The sequence below is a fragment of the Mugil cephalus genome, chromosome 21 (genome assembly GCF_022458985.1).
Source record: "Mugil cephalus isolate CIBA_MC_2020 chromosome 21, CIBA_Mcephalus_1.1, whole genome shotgun sequence".
Taxonomy (NCBI): domain Eukaryota; kingdom Metazoa; phylum Chordata; class Actinopteri; order Mugiliformes; family Mugilidae; genus Mugil; species Mugil cephalus.
In genome coordinates this window covers 2106823-2127438 of record NC_061790.1, presented here as the reverse complement: position 1 = coordinate 2127438, position 20616 = coordinate 2106823, and the positions used below count along the sequence as shown (strand labels likewise).

General features: G+C 42.8%; 1 protein-coding gene across 1 annotated transcript in view; it reads right to left on the bottom strand.

Moving 5' to 3' along the window:
- The window catches only part of cnksr3 (cnksr family member 3), a 39229-nt gene that overhangs the window by 8887 nt on the left and 9726 nt on the right, over nucleotides 1-20616 (bottom strand). Inside the window, exons 2-16 of the mRNA XM_047574364.1 lie at nucleotides 18789-18952; nucleotides 15561-15763; nucleotides 15123-15210; nucleotides 12369-12410; nucleotides 11045-11164; nucleotides 9952-10011; nucleotides 9798-9866; nucleotides 9144-9293; nucleotides 7272-7393; nucleotides 6993-7174; nucleotides 6200-6271; nucleotides 5166-5471; nucleotides 5008-5092; nucleotides 920-1110; nucleotides 765-851 (exon numbers count right to left, since the gene is read on the bottom strand). Of these exons, the coding sequence (XP_047430320.1) occupies nucleotides 765-851; nucleotides 920-1110; nucleotides 5008-5092; nucleotides 5166-5471; nucleotides 6200-6271; nucleotides 6993-7174; nucleotides 7272-7393; nucleotides 9144-9293; nucleotides 9798-9866; nucleotides 9952-10011; nucleotides 11045-11164; nucleotides 12369-12410; nucleotides 15123-15210; nucleotides 15561-15763; nucleotides 18789-18952 (1941 nt within the window). The remainder of the gene's footprint in view (nucleotides 1-764; nucleotides 852-919; nucleotides 1111-5007; nucleotides 5093-5165; nucleotides 5472-6199; nucleotides 6272-6992; nucleotides 7175-7271; nucleotides 7394-9143; nucleotides 9294-9797; nucleotides 9867-9951; nucleotides 10012-11044; nucleotides 11165-12368; nucleotides 12411-15122; nucleotides 15211-15560; nucleotides 15764-18788; nucleotides 18953-20616) is intronic.

Here is a 20616-nt window from a genome sequence, read left to right as displayed (position 1 = left end):
ACTAACCCCGACCCCACCCCCCAAAGCATCATGGGAGCTGCAGTCCTAACATTCAAACTTTTACTTCTGAAAGCACAAGAAGGGTTTAGGATGATGTTAAATTATTTTTTTTGTGGTTTTATCAAATGTTATTTACTAGGTTTTGAATGACTTGATGTTTTCGTGGTATTTTATTGTTTAATTTTTTTTTTTTTTAGGTTTTTATAGTAACATCTTTGTGTTTAGAGGCTTCGTTCATGCAAAACGTGGATTGTTATGGACGACGCTGTTTTTACTTGCATGTGGGTTTTAATTCTTATTAAGTGGGGTGTTGTCTGGACGGATGTGGCTTTTCTCTTTGCACATTCACCCACATTTTTTGGTTTGCTGTGGCCTTGTTTTCAGTCGCCCACAATGTCACAAAGTCCACCTGCGCCCCAGAAATCCTTACATCTCAGTTTGTTTATGAAAAAGCAAAACTCTTTTAGAGGCATTGACTCGTATCTTCATGGCCTCCTCTCAGACGTCCTTTCAGAGGACGTTTTTACTATTTACAGTCGAATTTTGATAGTTTTTAAATTAAACCTTCCATTTTGTACCATTTTTTTATGTTAAGAAATACAGAAACTCATCTTCTGCATGTTTGCGAGCATGCAAACCATTCCTGTGCAGATTAAACAGAAGTGTCCCGATCTCAAAAGGGAAAAGAGAAGAGATTCGAGTAGCGTTTTTGCAGCTTAGTCAACACGTCTCTGCAGAACCAGCGTCGGCGTGTTTGGTCTTACCTGCAGCCTGGACGTCCAGACGTTCAACAGATTTCCTGCAGACTGATGCTGAGCCGAGGACGAACTCGTCTTCTGGTCTGTGACTGCCTGTGGGAGAATTTATATATCAGCTAAGAGGCAGACCACAAAGTCAGAGCTCACACTTCTATGCGTACCACAGACTCCGAGGCGTCCTTCCTGTTTCATATGTTCTTCACCAGTGCTCACCATCGCACTCGTCTGCTTCTCAGAAACTTCCCCTCTGTCGCCTTGACAGATAAAGTTCAGATAATTCACGAAAGCAGAAGTTTGTCTTATGTGCAGAGTGTGGGGGGAGATTGTTTGGTTTATGGCATCACTGGTTTGTCTTTAAATGGTAAAAGTAAGGGTGTAAAAGATTGATTTTCTGTAGCAGAAAATACAACAGCATGCATGAGAAAAAAAAAAAAATCATTCAAGAGGTCTAAGTCGTCTGGACTCCTCAGTGTGAAGACGTTTCTATATTTAGTTCCCAGAGAATTAACTGAACAAATATAAAGGGAAGAAGCAACACAGTTCAGTTTTTTTTTTTTATTGCATCAAGCTTCACTGCTGTGGTCAAGTGAAAAAAAAAAGCTGCTGCTTTCTGAGAAGCTGACTCATGATTACATTATTATGCAAATCTCTTATAACATATAGTACATGCATCGTCCACATGATGGCGCTGAAGGACTAGTGATATTAAAGAGTTCATGCTTGACCTTTAAAAACTCAAAGCAGCCACTTCAAAGAATTATCTCAGGCCTCAAATTAAATGTTGTGTGTCGCACAGAGAACAGAAATCTGACTAACACACACTCGAACTAGTTAAATAAATTGCACTTTATTTCTTTTTTTTTTATACACAAGTTACAAAGCAGGACAAACTGCAGAGTTTTGGGATAATTCAGATTTTCATGAGTGAAACAAAGTGATTTTTATACAACCAGGATGCAGCAGATTCATCATATGATTCGTCAGGTTTGGCAAAATTACTTAATGGCAAAAAAAATCCCTGAATGGGTGAATCTTGCTTAACAGCGCTCCCCATGTGGCCAGGAGTGGTTATTACAGGGTAAATCATGAAATCATAATAAGTTTACAGAAAACGTCGGCTGCAATCTCTTAACTTAGCTAACATTAGCCACAACAAGCTACGTCAGACCGAGTGAGGTTGTTGCAGCAAAAACCCCTGAGTGCTTGAAATTCAGCCACGGTGTGTCGTATAGCATCGTCGTATAATTTACCTCAATATTTAATTCATTTGCAAACTGAACATGTTTCCTCTTAAAAAAGCTTGACTCCGTTATATATATTTTCACTGTACACTCTGATAAACTCTTGTAAAAGATAAAATAGCTGTTGCATAATGTTTGTTAGTATAAAAGCACGTAACATGAACCACAAACACTCTTTACAAAAGTTGAAAAATTCTTTGAGGAAAAGTAATAAGCTCCTCAGATATTAACCATCAGAGGATCCAAGATGGTGCCCTGAGGAACGCCTTCAAAAAGTATTTATTTCACTTTCTATACGCGGATAATCTCTTACACAAGCTAAAACAGTTCTTTCATAATATTTGTAGTTAAAAAGGCACCCAAGAAGAACCAGAAACGTTCTTTGAGAAAACGTGACAAGCTCCTCAGATTTAAACCATCATAGGATCCAAGATGGCGCCCTGAGGAACACCATAATAAACATCTTTATTACACTCTATTAATGTCTTGTAAAAGCTAAAATAGCTCCTGCGTAGGCACATAATTTCAACCAGAGACACTCAAACCTAAGAATCTCCTCAAATTTCAACCATCAGAGGATCCAACACGGTGCCTTAAAAACTATTTTATGTTGCCAATTACATCACCATCAAATACTTAAGAGGGCTTTAAATTATATCTTACATCCATGTATCTGCACACAACTGGACAAAGATCAAGAGTTTTCACAAGAAACTCAAAGTCTAGGTTTAAAATTTAAACTGACAAATTTAAGTTGAGCTAAAATAGCTCTTGCATAATGAATGTTAGTATCGAGGCACCTGACATGAACCTGAAACACTCTTTACAAAAGTTAAAAGGTCTTTGAGGAACCTTAAGAAGCTCCAAAGATATTAACCTTTGGAGGATCCGAGATGGTGCCGTGAGGAACACCTAGAAAAAAGCATTTTATTTCGTGAATTACGAGATTACATAGTTAAGAGCAAGTTCTACACTCAAAGTCTAGGTTTAAGATGTAAAGCGATGAATGAGAAGGAAAATGTGGCATTCAGGGGTCAGTCGGCCAGTGTTTAAACTGAGACATGAATTATATTTCATGATAAATATTATACATTTTTACTGACAGTGACTAGAGAACAGCTCCCTGAAAAACGTAAGCTAGCCGCACAATTCATGCTGAACTTTGGCCGATAAGCTTTTATTACTGCTCTTAGTTGCACATGTTCCCTTCATTTAAAGCAATTTATGGATGAATTTCATTTTCTAAATAAACCATTTACGCTCCGGCAAAGCTTCAGAAGTATTTACCATTGACCTCGTAGTATAACTACTCTGTTTAAGCTTTTCTTTACATGATAAAACTGCAGATGAAGTCATGAAAAGTATAAAATATAAAACTATTTACAAACCAATTTACAAAGTCTAAAGAAGTGAGGCACTAATGGCTCCTGGAAAAAATAAAAAAAAAGGTGCTCTGAAGTCTAGAAAATACTTCACCTCTTTCTTTAAACTAGAAATACTCTGAGGAATGTGAAGCCTTGAGGCTTCGAATAATGTTTTGGAATCAAATTCTGGTCACAAATAGAAACCAAAACCTCCTGAAAAAAGAAAACCAGCTCCATCTTCAGCAGATTCAGGTTCCCACCATCAGAAACAAAAAGGTAAATTGTTTAGAGGAGTTGGAAGTTTGGAAAATGTTAAGTTGTTTCTCAGTGATAATGTGCGTTAACTCTTATTATAGACTATTTCAAACTCCTCTGATTCAGCTCATATGAATAGTAGAAAGTCAGTACAAGAAGTGATTACGTCTTAAAGAGAGTTTTCAGATTCCTTCTCTTTGGAAACGTCAAGGTTTTCGAGTTTAAGTTCAGCTTTTTGTTTGTTTCTCCATCATGTTGTCAGTTCGATGGCAGAGTTTAACAAAGATTCACCCGACAACTCAAAGACAGAGGAGAGAAAAAAATATTATGCACTGAAAATAAAACGTATCTGCTAAATTTGAGGAAACTTAACAGTCTCCTCAGATTTTAACCATCAGAGGATCCTAGATAGTGCCGGGAGGAACACCGTTAAATTTATTTTTCTTTTGTAAAAGCTAAAATAGTTCTTGTATGATGTGTTTTAGTAGAAATGCATCTAATTTCAGCCAGAAACTCTCAAATAATCTCCTCAGGTTTTGACAAATCATGTTAAACCATGAAATACGTACGACTGCTTCCCTCTAGCACTAAATTTTGGTTTAATCACCTTGAACACCAGCGTTTCTGCATCTGTTTGGTTTGTAGACACTTCAGATCCAGATAAAAGGACAAATCTTTACCAAAGATAAATGCACAGTGGCAATGTTGACATAAACTCTGTTTTCAAGATGAAAGCTCACGTTCACTACATCAAGCAGCATGAATAGTAGTTGAAACCGTCTTTAGTTTTTCTGCCGATGCATCAACCAAAGCTTATTTTACATGTATGAATAAAAAACAGTTGGTAAAGGTGAAAATAATTGAGTGGTTTACAGTTTCTGTTACAGTGATATTCTACTACATAAGCTCTTGCATAATATTCTGTTAGTATAAAGGCAGAACACAAGAACCCAAAGCAGTCGGACTCTAACCTTCACGGGACCCAGGATGGCTCCCTGAGGAACACCTTCCAGTTTTCCACAATTGGAACCTCAAATGCACAAGTGGCATTTCTTCCTTTAAAATTATACCAAACATTTCTGTGTGACTGGAAGCAGCATTTTTTTTTTTTAGAACAAACAAACCAGATTTCCTGAATCGGTCAGATTTTAATTCAGAAGGTTCAGTTCATTTAAAGATGCGACAGTTTAAAACTGTTTAAACGACGCTGTCATCGGTTCCTCCACAATATTTTCCTTCTGGTTTCTCATCTTTCATGCATCTCTGCTTTTGAGAAGCTCGTCTCCGTTGTCAGCTTTCAGCTTAGCCAGCGAGCTGAGAGGAAATATCGTGTATGTAAATAATAATAAAATATTGGATTCTTCAAATCGAGATCGATTTGAATCAAACGTGTAGATCTGAGATTTTGTACGAGCTCGCTGAACATGCTGTGGTGTTGGGTCTTTCATATGTTCTTTGGTTCGTTCCAGACGTCCTGAGGATAAAGGATGAGGGTGAGAATACGAAACTTTAATTTAATAAAGTTAAAAGTTAAACTCCTCAGTGGCTCAGCTGCCTGAGACGAGCCAACCACACTCCGAGCAGAGACGTGGACTGTTTGGTCACAGTCTGAGGAGGAGAAACAGCAGCAGAGGAGGAGGAGGAGGAGGAGGATGACTTCTTGGACGTGACCTCCTGGTACGGGATGGTGGCGCTGTTGTGCAGGTCGGCGCTGATGAAGCACTGGCTGCCTCGGATGTGGTCGACGCCTCGGACCGACGGGTGCCCTCGGTAGGGCAGAGGGAAGCTGGGCTCCTCCTCCGTGATGGTGCTGATCCTCTCGTTGCTCAGGTATCTGTGGAGGACGTCCTTCCCTGTTCAGGAGACCAGACCACGGCCAAGAGTTAGAACGTTCCTCCGGTTCTCCATGATGGTTTCAACTCATAATTAACAGAGAACTCTGAGGAGAACCAAGACATGAATATGGAAACTGACAAAAATGTAGTTCCTTCCTTCATCCTTTTGCTCTTCCCTTCCTACCTTCCTTCATTAGTTTCTTCTTTCCATCCCTTCTTCCCCTCTTTCCTTAATTCCTTCCTTCCTTTCTTCCTTCTCCCCTCCTTTCCTACTTTCATTTGGTCCTTCCTACCTTCCCTCCTTCCATCCATCCTTTCCTTCCTTCCATCTAAATCTGGATCATGTCTCCATGTCTCCATCCATGTGTCCCTGGTTCTGGTCCAGTTGTAGGTAGATTCTACTGACCACATGGTGGCGCTGCTGCTGATTTACACACAGACTGAGACCAGATCTCTAGTTCTGGCTGAGGAAACATGTTAAAGTGTCTGAATGAGGCCGGTGAGACCGTCCTCCACCTCCTCATGTGTCTTTATTTAACTGTACTTTAACGTCTCTTCTTATCTTGGACAAACTAACAACTCACACACATTCAAATCCAGTTTGCTCTTCAAGGTGAAGTTCTGTCAGACTGAACTGAGTTTTTCAGAGTTAATGATCGACGAGGTAAGAATTCAAAGCACTCGGCAGTTTGTCCCGGACTTTTAATGAGGCCAGTCAGACGCTGCTGATAAGGCTCAGACTCTACCTTTCCTTCCGTGAGCTCCGGGTCTGGAGGACGAGTCCGACTCCACGGGCATCGACACGGGCCGAGGTTTACCTGCAACCAGGAAACAGCAACTTTACAACCTAACACACGTTTAAAGGGAAAATGTAGGTTTCACTTAACATCACATGAAGAACAAGTGTATTAAGATGAAAGGTTTAAAGAAACGCTGTCAAACGATTAAAATGCTTAATCAGATTAATCTCACAGTTGCTCTGGATTAATTTCAATGAACTGAATTTAAATATAATTAATTTTATATCTCTATTAATCGTGTCATTGTGCATGAGTAAACAGAAAGGAGGGAATAAATCTGCACTTAACATGTTCATTAAACACTTTTTTTTTAAGCCAACATTGGTCCACATTAATTCTTTTTCTTATTTCCGATGTTGCTGCAGCTGAGAACAGTGTCTCCCAGTGAACAGTGGCTGCAGGAGTGGACACATATTAGCAGCAGCATTGGCAGCTTGTCTTTGTCTTGGTTTGTCTTGGTTTGTCTCCAGCTGTTAGCCGCGTTAGCCCAAGTGCTAGCAGAATCCCCGGCTAACGTATGCTTGGCTTGGTTCATGTGCTGTTTGAAGCTGGAAAGAAAACTGTGATGATACTTTATGTGTCTCCACTGGTCCCTCTTGGTGTCTTTGTCCTCAAATGTCCCATGGAGAGGACCAACGTGCTGTTTAGCGTCTTCCATCTTTATGGGTTGGTTCTGCTGCCTGTCACTACCGATATGTTTATATTAGATATACTTATATTTAGAGGCAGGTGAACTCACAGCGTGTGGACGAGCGCTGTCTGAGACGGACGGGGATTGGCTGGCTGACGTCAGGCGGGGGGACGGAGGACGTCCGGTTGTCCTCGGTAACCGTGAAGCGTCGCCGCACGTCCCCGTCCAGGCACGAGTTCGGAGACTTGGGACGCATTTTGACACCTGAAGACACGACCGTGTTCCCGTCTCTGTGGAGGACGAAGCATTGAGGGTGAGACGAAGGACGGGGGACGGGGGGAGGGACGTAGGGTTTAGGATCACTGGGTGTAACCGGGGGAGACTCACTGTGGGACGTACGGCGCCGCCGGGGGAGGAGGGATGTACAGATCCAAGATGGCCGCCTTGTTTCTCCTCTCTGGGGCGTCCGACTGCCTGGTTCTGTAGAGACCAGGAGCTCCCTGACACGTCTGGGACAGAAACCAGCGTCAAACACAAACTACAACATTAAAGTTCAAAAATATATGACACTGAGAAGAAGAAGAACCAACCAGATCATGTTTTATATTTTATTCCTTCTGCACAGACTCCACTGATTTTAGGTGAAACTTTTTAAGGTTTTATCTTTTTATTTATTGAATCAATTTGTTTATTTGATTAATTGACTTAAGAAGGAAAGAATGAAGGAAGGAAGGAGGGAAGGAAGAAGGCTTGAAACAAGAAAGGAAGGAAGGAAGGCAGGAAGGAAGGAGGAAGAATTAAATCGTGAAGGAAGGAAGGAAGGAAGGAGGAGGAATGAAAGAGTGAAGGAAGGAAGGAAGGAAGGAAGGAAGGAAGGAAGGAGTGAAGGAAGGAAGGAAGGAACTAGGCTTGAAACAAGGAAGGAAGGAAGGAAGGAAGGAGGAGGAATGAAAGAGTAAAGGAAGGAAGGAAGGAAGGAAGGAAGGAAGGAAGGAGCAGGAATGAAAGAGTGAAGGAAGTCAGGAAGGAAGGAAGGAGGAATGAAAGAGTGAAGGAAGTCAGGAAGGAAGGAAGGAGGAGGAATGAAAGAGTGAAGGAAGTCAGGAAGGAAGTCAGGAAGGAAGGAAGGAAGGAAGTCAGGAAGGAAGGAAGGCAGGAAGGAAGGAAGGAAGGAAGGAAGGAAGGAAGGAAGGAAGGAAGGAAGGAAGGGTGTTTGACATATAAACGTAAACATTTGAATTAATTTTGCTAATGTCAGTTCTCATTTTTAAAGCGTTCACCTGGAGGAAAGGTGAGCTGTGATCAGTGATGACTGAGATTAGAGGCTGAGCTCATCAGCTGGGTGGGACGGGGGGAGGAGGTGGGAGGAGGTGGGAGGAGGTGGGACGGGGGGGATGGGTGGTGGGGGGGGTTTGGTCACATATCTTCTCTGAACACACACATCCTGGACGCTGTCAAAGCTGACGTGAGTCTGAATGTAGGATTGTGGCTGATGTTATTTCTGTGTTTTCCTGTCGCTCAGTTTTCAGGAAAAGAGAAGGAGGCTCCATTGTTCTCCTCCACCTCCTCCTCCTCCTCCACCTCCACAGAGGAGGAGCTGAAAGCATCTGATGACAGACTGGAAAAACTCACTGACACAGACGAGCTTCACTGAACACATTTACAGTGACACACCTGGTTGGTTACGGACATTTTATCATTTATTAAATGGTTTGAGTAGAGTTTCTAACAGAGACAGACTTTCTCCTGAGGAGGAGGTGGAGGAGGAGGAGGAAGAGGAGGAGGAGGTGAAGGATGAGGATGAGGAGGAGGAGGTGGAAGAGGAGGAAGAGGAGGAGGTGGAGGAGGAGGAAAAGGAGGAGGAGGAGGAGAAGGAGGTGGAGGATGAGGAGGAGGTGGAGGACGTGGAAGAGGAGGAGGAAAAGGAGGAGGTGAAGGAGGAGGAGGAGGAGAAGAAGGAGGAGGAGGAGGTGGAGGAGGAGGTGAAGGAGGAGGAGGAGAAGGAGGAGGAGGAGGTGGAGGAGGAGGTGGAAGAGGAGGAGGAAGAGGAGGAGGTGAAGGAGGAGGAGGAGGAGGAGAAGAAGGAGGAGGAGGAGGAGGAGGAGGAAAAGGAGGTGGAGGATGAGGAGGAGGTGAAGGAGGAGGAGGAGGAGGAGAAGAGGAGGTGGAGGAGGAGGAGGAGGAGGAGAAGGAGGAGGAGGAGGAGGAGGAGGTGGAGGAGGAGGAGGAGGTGGAGGAGGTGGAGGAGGTGAACGCTACCTGTACGAGCGGAGGCCTCCAGCGCAGGTTTTTCAGCGGAGCCGGAGCGAAGCCGCCAGATGTTCCAGACGGCCTCTTCTTCACCGTCAGGACGACGCCTCCAGACTCCGCCCTCAACTTCTCCACCAGGTGCTTCAGCTGCCAGCCCACCTGGACCAATCACAGAGCAGGACGGTCACACCTGACCTCACCTGGTGTTAATGAATTAAAATGTGTCCCCAGACAGAACTGGACACCTGGTCTCAGTCTGTATGTGAATGATCTGCAGCGCCACCATGTGGTCAGTAGAATAATGTACCAGCTGCTGATCTGATGAATCTCTACCTACCACTGGACCAGAACCAGGGAGGGAAGGAAGGAAGGAAGGAAGGAAGGTAATAAGGAAGTTAAGAAGGAGGGAGGAGCTTAATTATGTTAATTAGGGTGAAAATTAGATTCCTTCACACAGAGCCAGTTTGGCTGTGTCCAGTCTTTATGCTAAGTTAAGCTAGGCTAAGCTAGGCTAGGCTAGGCTAAGCTAAGCTAAGCTAGGCTAAGCTATGCTAAGCTACGCTAGGCTAAGCTAGGCTAAGCTAGGCTAGGCTAGGCTAAACTATGCTAAACTATGCTAAGCTAGGCTGGTATTTGTGCGGTAAAGGTTGCGTGTTGACTCACCACCGTCTGTTTGTTGACCTGAACGACTTCGTCTCCAGCGTGAATCCTCTGGGTTTTATCTGCCGGAGACTGAACAGACGACACAGAATCATCGGTCAGAGCTTTTATCTGGTCTCTAGAGACGTTACAGAGGAACCGGCAGCAGCAAACTCACGTTCTCCGTGGTTCCCGTGATGACGTGGAGTCCGTCGTAGGTGGATTTGATGTAAATGCCCTGGAGAGTAAAAGGAGAACGTGAAGATGAATCATACGTAAAAACAACGTGTGGTGGTTTGATGGGTTTTACATCTGGTTCTGTTTTAGATTCATCACTGATGTTATTTTAGAGAAGGAAAGGAAGGAAAGGAAGGAAGGAAGGAAGGAAGGAAGGAAGGAAGATAGAAAAGAGGGAAAGGGGGAGGAAGGACAATAAAAGGAAGGGAGGAGGGAAGGAAGGAAGGAAGATCGATAGAAGGGAAGGAAGGAAGGAAGGAAGGAAGGAAGGAAGGAAGGAAGGAAGGAAGGAAGGAAGGAAAGAAGATAGGAAGGAAGGAAGGAAGGAAGATCGATAGAAAGGAAGGAAGGAAGGAAGGAAGGAAGGAAGGTAATAAAAGAAGGAAGGAAGGAAGGAAGGAAGATAGAAAGGAAGGAAGGAAGGAAGGAAAGAAGGAAAGAAGATAGAAAGGAAGGAAGGAAGGAAGGAAGGAAGGAAGGAAGGAAGATTGATAGAAGGAAGGAAGGAAGGAAACGAAAGAAGGAAAAAATATAGAAAAGAGGGAAAGGGGGAGGAAGGAAATAAAAGGAAGGAAGGAAGATCGATAGAAAGGAAGGAAGGTAGGAAGGAAGGAAGGAAAGAAGATAGAAAGGAAGGAAGGAAGATAGAAAGGACAGAAATGGGAAGGAAGGAAGGAAGGAAGGAAGGAAGGAAGGAAGGAAGGAAGGAAGGAAGAAACGAAGGAAGGAAGGAAGGAAGAGTGATAGAAAGGAAGGAAGGAAGGTAGAAAAGAGGGAAAGGGGGAGGAAGGAAGGAAGGAAGGAAGGAAGGAAGGAAGGAGGGAAGGAGTCTGCTGTAGGATGTGAGTTTGTGAATCTTGTCTCCATAAATCGCGGCCGTGTGGTTTCACTGGTGGTCGTCGGTTCTTCCATGTGTTTCTGTTTTAGACTCTGAGCTGATTGTGGTTCTGGGAGGAAGTTAAATTGTGGGTTTTCTTCTTCTCTGATACGACGCAGCGCGTGAGTCATGTGGTGTTTGTAGTGTCCCGGCTCACCAGTCCCTCCCCAGGCCTGACGTTGGTGATGTGAACCTCCTCCAGGTGGGTCAGCTCAGACTTGGACGGGTCGGACGTCGCCTGCACCGTCTTCTCACAGATACCGTTCAGAGCTCGGGACTGAAAGCAAATACAAACCCATCAATATGTTTCATCCTTCAATCAAAACCTTTCATGTGTTTTACTTTTATTGCACAGAAACATAGATTCATGTAATTTATTAGCAGTCTGACCTCTGACCTCTCGGTGGAAAAGGAAAACACGTCACATGAACCTTCTACAGTAAAGGAGCTGGTTTTGAGCCTGAGGCCTCTACAAACACAACGGGAACCAGGAGGGAACCAGGAGGGAACCAGGAGGGAACCAGGAGGTAACCAGGAGGGAACCAGGAGGGAACCAGCTCCTCCTCCTCCTCCGTGGATGTTTAATTGTTTCATAAAGACGAGACTAGAACCAGAACATCACCACAAACTCTGGTCCAGGAAACAGAGTCAGAGAGGAAAGTTCCTCTTCTTCAGAAACGACTCAAAACATTAGAGAAACCAATCAAACTAACCTTTACCACCTTTACACCAATCAGCCACAACATTATGACCACTGAGAGGAGACGTTAATGACATTTAAACCATCTTGTGCTGGTTTGCCAACACTTGTTTATTGTTTATTCTATTTCTAATTCTTATTCTAGTTCTAATTATATTTATTTAACCAGCTCTGTTTTCCAATGACGCCCTGATTATAAACAGTCCATCAGTACAACACACAGTGGAACACAACATAAACAAAAAGGAAGGGATGAGAAAAGCATGGGATCATCTATGATAATATACTGGGAGTGAATAAAAGCTGAAGTTATTGGGTCCGTGTCCATTCTGTGGTGGGCGATGTACTAGGACGGTGGTCATAATGTTTTGCCTGATCGCTGTGGTGTTGCTCCGCGAGGAGTCAGAGTTCAGGAGGTGACATGAGAAGCTTTGTGTGTTTTCTGGGAACCAACAGGAAGAGTTATCTAAGGCAGGAAGTGGATGCTCTGAGGGGATATACATCCTGCAGCCCGTACGCACACCACACACACAGATACACACTACACACCCCCACGACACACACAGACACAGACACACACACACACACACACACAGACACACACACACACACAGACACACACACACACACACACACACACACACACACACACACACAGACACACACACACACACAGACACACACACAGAGAGCGGACATTAACGGACAGGAAAAAGGAAACGAGTGTGTGTCCAGTGGCCACGTAGCTCAGCTTTCCATCGGCCTCTGTTCAAGAACTCACCACTTCCAGAATCTTCTCCTCCATCTCGTAAACAGTGCAGTCCTGCGATTAAAGACACAAACACACTCAGAGACGACGCACACCAGGAAAAAAAAACACACACAAAATCACACTCTGCTACGTCTCTAAACCTTTTAATTTAATCCTTATTTTCACTTTGAGGAGGCAGAAAACGACAGCGTGGAACGAGTTAAAGTCACATGATCAAACTCTTCCCTGTGTCTTATATTATCTCATATAAACAGTGGATTCACATGTAAATTTCTCAGTCTGAATAATGATTCTCTTCATTTATGTTGTTAACTGTGCAGCCGACAGAACATTTCATGTCAGATTTTCTCGTGTGTTTGTAATAAAAGCAGATGAAATGTGGCAGAGTTCTGGTTCAGAGGTCGGAGCTGTGCTGTGTTTTTTTGTTTTTTTTTGACGTGGTAAATAGAGATGGAGACGAAGGGAGAGACGAGTCAGCGGGAAAGCAAATATTTGAGAAATGACGGCCTAAAGGAGAGAGAAACCAGAGGGAGGGACGCTGAGAGGATTCCTCCTCCTCCTCCTCCTTGTAAACGAGACGAGGCGTCAAAAACATATCTGGTCCAACATGTGCAGAGCAGATTGTCTCTGGTTGTAGATTCCAGCTTTATTGTAAGAAATATGAATATAAGTTTATGAATTTAAACTTGTTTTAGTTATTTTAGACTTCAACGTTATGAAACATGTCTTAAAGAACAACCAGTCAGAGACGCCTCCAGTTTAGTTCTGGTCTCAGGTTTGTGTTTCAGGAAAAGGAGACAGTTTGTTTTTGTTCTGCTCCTCGTCCTTCATCATCTTCTCCTCCTTCATCCTAAATCCCCATGTTCTCCTCCACCTCCTCCTCCCTCCTACAGACCCTTCATAGGCTACGTCACTGTGACATCACTGCGTTAGCTGGAGGCTAAACAGAGGGAAAACTGTCATTTTCAACCATGAAAATGTCGTATTTCTGTATTTTTTAAAAGAAAGGATTGGAAACAGTCAACAACAACACTATTAAATCAGATTAATATGTATCATCAGTTTCAGCCTGAATAACGTTACAGGTCAGAATAAATTGTAACATTAAGTTGATCATTATTTAGGGGATTCTTGTTAACATGTTGATGCTAATACTAACCGCTAACTAACTCTATGTTTCAGGGGCGTCTCTGGTTCCGTCTAACGATTTATATGCCTTCAAATAGTCTTTTGTGTAGACGCTCAGTTTCTGAACTAGGTGTAAATGTCGGGACATTGAATGGTGGACACATCGTCCATCCAGTGAGTGAGAACGAAGACGTCGGTGAATGTAATGTCACATCGCTCAGAGGCAACTTAACACAGCTTATAATTCTCTCTGGGAGTGAGTGTATCAGTGTAATCTGTAAAATATATGTTTTCCTCGTCCATTCTTGCCAAAAACTGTCTGCTGAAACATGCTAACCAGCGTTAGCAAGCTAGCATGTTTGACGTGTTTTGCCTCCAGCTAAGCTCCGCCCTGCAAAATATGTCCCACTGTTAAGAAGCTGAGATGGGATCTATTATAGTCTTCATCCTTCCCCATCCTCCCTCTTCTCCTCCTCCTCTTCCTTTGCTAATTTATTCTTATTGCCAGTTTTAAATTATGGAACTATTAATGGGAAATGAGGAATTTGACCTTTTAGAAAAGCATCAAACTTGTGGCGTTGCTGATGAATCAGTTGAATATTTATTGAAAATATCTGCTGCTGCTTTTCAATGAGTCAGAAAGTTTTCTGCTTTCATTTGAACCAGTCTCTTTAGTTTTTATCCTGGTTTTAATTATCTTTTTAACTGTATTTATGTGAGTTTTATTCTTTTTATTATTTGTATTGTTTGTTTTTCTTTAACATCCCAGTTTTTAAAGTTGCACTTACTAATGTTGATTTGAAAAGTGCCTTAGAAATAGATGTTATTATTATTATTACTACTATTATTTTACCATTCAGCCACTCACACCAGCGTCTTCTGAATGAGTTTTTCTTTCTCCAGCAGATTCAGTGTATATATGTATGTATGTTTGTATGTAATTGTGTTTTAGAGTCAGATCTGATTCATGTCCAGAGTCAGAACAATTTCTCGTTTCTAAAACGAGTTTAAACATTAAAAACTCTCATGTTTTGTAGCTACATATCTGAAAGAAATATCATCAAAAGGACGTCTGTAAGTAAACAGGATTTATCTGCTGCGTCTTCACCATCAACATCATCATGACAATTATCGTTCTCATCCTCATCATCAAAGCTGGGACGTAAACAGACCCAGATGTTCTGATAGACTCGCTTTAGAAGATCAGCTTCACACAGAAGAGTTTGTTTCTTGCCAGGGTTTAATGCAGAGATTCTGTTTCCATAAATGAACCAGCCTGAAAACATTCTGATTTAAAATAAAACCAGAGAAGAAGTCCCCAACTTTTTATCCAACACTGAAATGATCGAATGGAAGAAGACGATGAAGATGTTTTATGACCTAATTAGAAAAGACGATGAGAAGACGAATAAAGAGAAAGAGCAAGAAGAAGAAGAACATGTTTTAGCTCCATGTTTCCCTTCAGCCTTGAATTAATTTAGTAGAAGAAGAAGAAGACGTCTCCACGTCTCTGTCTAGATTTGATTCCATCTGTGGTTCATGTTTTTTTTCCTGCCTCCATGTTTCTGTCCCTCGTTTATTTACCAGTGGATGATGAGTGAAACTGAGGAGGAGGGTGGAGGGAGCGTCACTGACCTTCTGGACGGTGGAGGTGAGCTCCAGACACAGCTGGATGATTCTGCTCTTGGTGGAGGTGAAGTCGTTGGCGCTGGTGAGAGGAGTCCTGAGAAACGGAATAAAACCATGAACCGACTGAAGAACACTATCCCTGGAAGCCAACGTGATTTCATCCACCCACAACTTTTTATTTGTGTCTCTGGACCAGCGCTGATTTAAAATGATAACATGCATGTTAAGTCGAGTGGAAACAGACAGAAATGTGTGTGAGCTCGTCCTCAGGTGTGTTTTCATTCAGGTGTCAGGTGCGTTCGGGGCGTCAGAGCAGTAATTTATCTGTGTCGTGTGTTGACAGCTGCAGTGAAGCAGGAATGTTCTTCAAGCCGATACAAGCTCGAGACGATGCTCCGACAGAAACAGGCTCTAGTTAAAATAACGTGTAACGTGTAGCTGTACCTGTCCAGCCAGGCCAGGAGGCTCTTGGCGGCGGCGATCAGCTCCATCACGGCCGCCAGGAACTCGTTGGAGGGCTGGTGGGAGTTCTTGCTGTGGTAGCCCGGGTTCTTCCGGCGCTGGGACACGGCGCCGCTCAGGCTGTGATGCGCCGCTCTCATCTTCCCCACCAGAGTCTTCAGGTTGTCCGACTCCACGCCGTAGTTCTGGTGAGATAACGTGAAAGGAGTCAGTGCATCTCCAAACACTACATTACCCATGAGCACCGTCTTTGTATCAGTTCTTTTTTAAAAGTGTTTTCGTCTTGAATGTTGGAGGAATCCAATAAAAAAACACCTGACGTTCCACCTGTTGACTGAAATGAGCCGAAATGAGCTTCAGCCTCTTAACGCGACATGACAGCGACTTCACGCCTCAGGTTAAACCTTCACGCCTCAGGTTAAACCTTCACGCCTCAGGTTAAACGCCATCACAGACGTGTCACTCAGGAAACAGCTGGAGATGAAGTCAGACTTTTAGATGAGTGAAAACACAACTCGTCTCAGGAGAGATTTTAAATTATAGACTTCTCGGTTATTTTTTAGAAATCAAGATTAAAAAAAATAAAGATATAAAAACAGAAAACAGCAGCCAGTCAACCAGCAAATGTCTCTTCCTAGCTTCTTAGCTTTGCAGCTAACAGTAGCTCTTCCTAGCCTCGTAGCTAATAGTAGCTCTGCCTAAACTCCCAACGGTAACACTTTCTAGCCTCCCAGCTAACAGTAGCTCTTCCTAGCTTCCTGGTCTCCCATCTAATAGCAACTCTTCCTAGCTTCTTAGCTTCGCAGCTAACAGTAGCTCTTCCTAGTCTCCCAGCTAACAGTACCTCTTCCATAGCCTCGTAGCTAGCAGTGGCTCTTCCTAGCCTCCTAGCTAATAGTAGCTCTTCTTAGCTTCCCAGCTAACAGTAGCTCTTCCTGGAGACATCACAGTCGATCATTGCCGCCGGTAGTTATTTGATTTAAGAGAAACTATATATATTGCGACTGAAAACTTTACTTTTTATCGTCTTCTCCGTCGTTCACCTGAGACTTTACATATTTGGAACTTTACACAATATTTGCAGCATGTGACCGTGTTAAAAAAAAAGAAGAGAAAAATAGGTTCGTGTTCTGCTGAATGAGCTTCACATGGAAAGTTTCCTCTGTACTGAATGTTAGGGGAAGGGTGTGTGGATGCAGGGAGGGGGGGGGATCTGACAGGTGGGAGGGGGTCACATCTGTTTCCTGCTCCACACCAGAGACCAGTAAACTCTGCTTCATGCTGCAAAAAATAATCCACTGCACATCTCTTGACCTTCAATTCAGAGGCTCAGGAAGTCGCTCCATGAAACTCTCTCTGCTTCCTGCTGCTGAGTCACGGACTGGAAATATTAGCCCACAATTAATCAGTGACAGCATTTCTTTTTTTAAATCGCCGGATTAACGCACGTTCTATTATTATTATTATTATTATCAGGATATATTTAGGGAAACCAGTAATTGATCAACGCAGCTGAAAACGCTGTGGAAAGAAATAAGAACCTGAAGTTTGACAAATTATTATTTCTACAATCCATTCATTTATATCGACTGTTGACTTTTTTAAATCAATGTTTTGATCATTTTCTGAATGATCAACTTTATTCTTTATTACTTAGCTTCTATGCTAACACGAACTTAGCATTTATGTCTATCTGAGAGGAAACAAAGACAATGGATAAAATAAATAATAAAAACAGTGAATGAGTGACACAGTAGCCATCAATAAACATATTTAGTGGTCAGATAAAAACATCAACCAGCCTGGAGTAAATAAATGATTGACCCAGCGTGCACTGGGCTTTAAACAGTAGTAGTGGCTGATAAGCGTCTGCTGTGGTCAGTGCTCCCTTTATTTCCAGCCTCCATTTAAAAAGGCTGATCCTATTCAGTCCGGTCGCAGCGTGAAAACTCAGCGTCGACTGTAAATCCTCCTTTTCACTGCGACACAGACGGTAAAAGCTCGTAAACGTTTGACCGGGAGGCTTCACTCAAACAACAACAACAACCCTCCTACCTGGAAAAGGTCCCTGTTCATTCTTTAGTTTTATTTTACCACATTAATTTAAGTTTTGGTTTTGTGTCGTCGTGCATTTCTCAGGATAATTTCAGGGTTTTTGCAGGTTTGAACAAGTGAAATTTAAGACTTTTTAAGACCATTACGGGTTAAATTTAAAACCTATATGAAGTACAAACATGAGACTCGGAATTACTTTCAAAATAACAGAATGAGGGAGTCACACTGCAAATGAAGCGGTAATAAATGGACAAAAGCATTTCAGACTTGACTAAAGCTTTTTAAGACTCTGCAGAAACTGTGACTTTAGTTTCAGTTTAGAAGAAGTTCAGCTGCGTGTTCCCGGGTAATAATAATGTGCTGCTATAGAAAACTGAACAGTAGAGTTGAACTCTGCAGGCGTTTTGCCAGATCTGATAAAGGGCGTATTTTAATTGCTCCAGCACATTCTCTGCAGCAGAGCCACGTCCACTATGAACCGCTGCCTCCACACAACGACACAACGACACAACAACACAACCACACAACGCAGTGGGCTGGACGCACAAATACGACAACCTGGCAAATTTAGAAAAGACGCAGGACATTTTCAGCGCAATCTCACACATTAAGATGTTTGCAGGAGCAGAATCAGCTCCCAACAGAGTATCTATCTTTAGTATTTAGTAGTTTATTGTTTTATCTTTGGTATTTTTATCTTTTTTTATTATGTTTTATTGGGCCTGTTTTACTGCACTTGGGAAAACTTTGTGTTGATGTAAAATTGTGCTTTATAAATAAATTGGATGAGATCAGATTAGATAAGATAAACCTTTATTTATGCCGCAGTGGGGAAATTCCCATCACAGCGCTACAGTGATGTAGATATATACATGTGTTATCTTTGTAGACACACTGTTTAGTGTTGGGTGTGTATGTATATTCATATAACTCATTGTCTAGAAGAAGAAGAAGAAGAAGAAGAAGAAGAACTGATCCTTTGTTCAGACTGAATTCTTTAGCAGCATTGAGTTGACAGGATTAAATAACCTGAGCCACATGTTGATGCTGAATCAGCAGCTCTGCAGGTTGAAGTCGTGTGATTATCGGTCTATAAACCGTAAACACTGAGTTACAGTCGCGTTCAGCGAACACGTAAAGACGGCGTTAACGTACCAGAGCGCAGAGCAGATCCACGGCCTCCAGGATCAGCTCCTGGTGTCCGACCCGCGCTACGCCCAGAGACAGCAGGTCCTGGTGGGACATCCTGAGCAGCTTGTCCCCGTCCACCTGCTGCTGCTGGAAGGACGGGACGTACAGCTGGAGGCTGTCGTCCAGACCTGAGGGACGGGGGACAAAAAGGTCCAGTTACTCCAATATAACATCCACTATGATAGGAAGTAACATACAACCTGTTCATCTATGAAAATACTGATGACCTGAAGCTGTTCAGTTCAGTTTATGGTTTTCTCCTGTTATATGGTTTGTTTGATGTCTTTATTAACCTGAGGGGAGGTCATTTGCATAAATCCTGTTTGCTTCCTGACCTCTCCTGTCACATCTATGATAAGCCTGTAGTTTATGTGTATTATGTGTATCTGAGACCTGATGGAAGGAGTCATCATGTAGACTAGACCCAGATCCAGATCAGCCTCTGGGTTCAGCTGTGACACGTTCACTGTGTAAACAGGACTCAATCAAATCTGTATTATCCCCACGGGGCCAATTATCTATGCAGCCAGCGGTTAAACAGGACAGTCACTCATAGAGAGACAGTCACTCATAGAGAGCAAAGACGGCCACGGGACCACGTTCATAAATAGATCCTCAGAAACAGGGATACGAGAGATGTAAAGAATATATTCATGAGGGAGCAAATAATAAATAATAAGCAATAAATAACGATTAAGTGCCTCTGCAGGAGGAAAAATATATAAATCAATAAAAACCAAGGAACAAAGAGTTCAATGATGCAACGCAGTTGAGACAAAAGAGTTTTCAAGACGACTGGTTTTACACATTTGTATCTGGTACCTGAAGGAAGCAATAAAAGCTGTGAACATGGGCCTTTGCATTGGCTCCAATATATAGTTAAGATAAGTCCCTGTAATCTCTGAGCTTTTATGACGCCCTGGATCCTGTTCGAGTTGCACAGCGACAGTGAGCGAAACCAGCAGATTAAAAACCAGAGTGAGACGCTGTGATAAAGCGATGCCTGTTTAAACTAAGTGATCTAGTAACCTGGGAGTGGGACCAAGCTTCCTGTCGGTGGCCGAGTTTCGGTGAAAGTCGACTCTGTTATGATCCATTCAAGTTTGACGGCAAATACAGACGCTGAGTCAACACGGACGTATTGACTCTTCCACCGTGTGATGGTCGACAGCTCACACCGAGCTCAGGATCGTCCTATAGACTGTCCCACATTTCACCTCCGTCTCAAATAAACACTAATCGGTTCAGTTCTGATGGATCCAAACCAACCTCCCTCCCTACAAATCAACTCTGTGTGGTTCAAAGTTTATCTTTGAAGCCGCTGGTTTGTTGTAAAAGACGAACAATTAACTCCCGATCAGCATCAGGGACCAATGTGGGATTTTCTAAAATGATCGGATCAAATTGCCGAACCTGATCTTCTGTTGTCATTTATTTTAGGTCTGTAGCATCAAAATGTTTTATTCCTCTTCATTGGCCACAAAACACAAAGAAGACGACAACAAACACTGAACGCTGCAACGTTTCAAAGAAGAGAAAAGATTCCTGGAGACAAATCTTCCAGGTTTCTGGAGTAGAGAACATAAAGTCCTCTCTCCACTTCATTAAGTCTGACTGAGAGAAAGATTTACTGGACTGAACACAAGAAAAGACTTCAGGAAGCTACAGGAGACATTTAGGATCAGATCTGGACTCAATATTCAGTAAAGTTTGGCTCGTTTCTGCCGTAAATATCAACTTTGTCGTCTGTGAAGGTCTTAATTTGCAGTTGATGGTCATTTAACGTCATTTA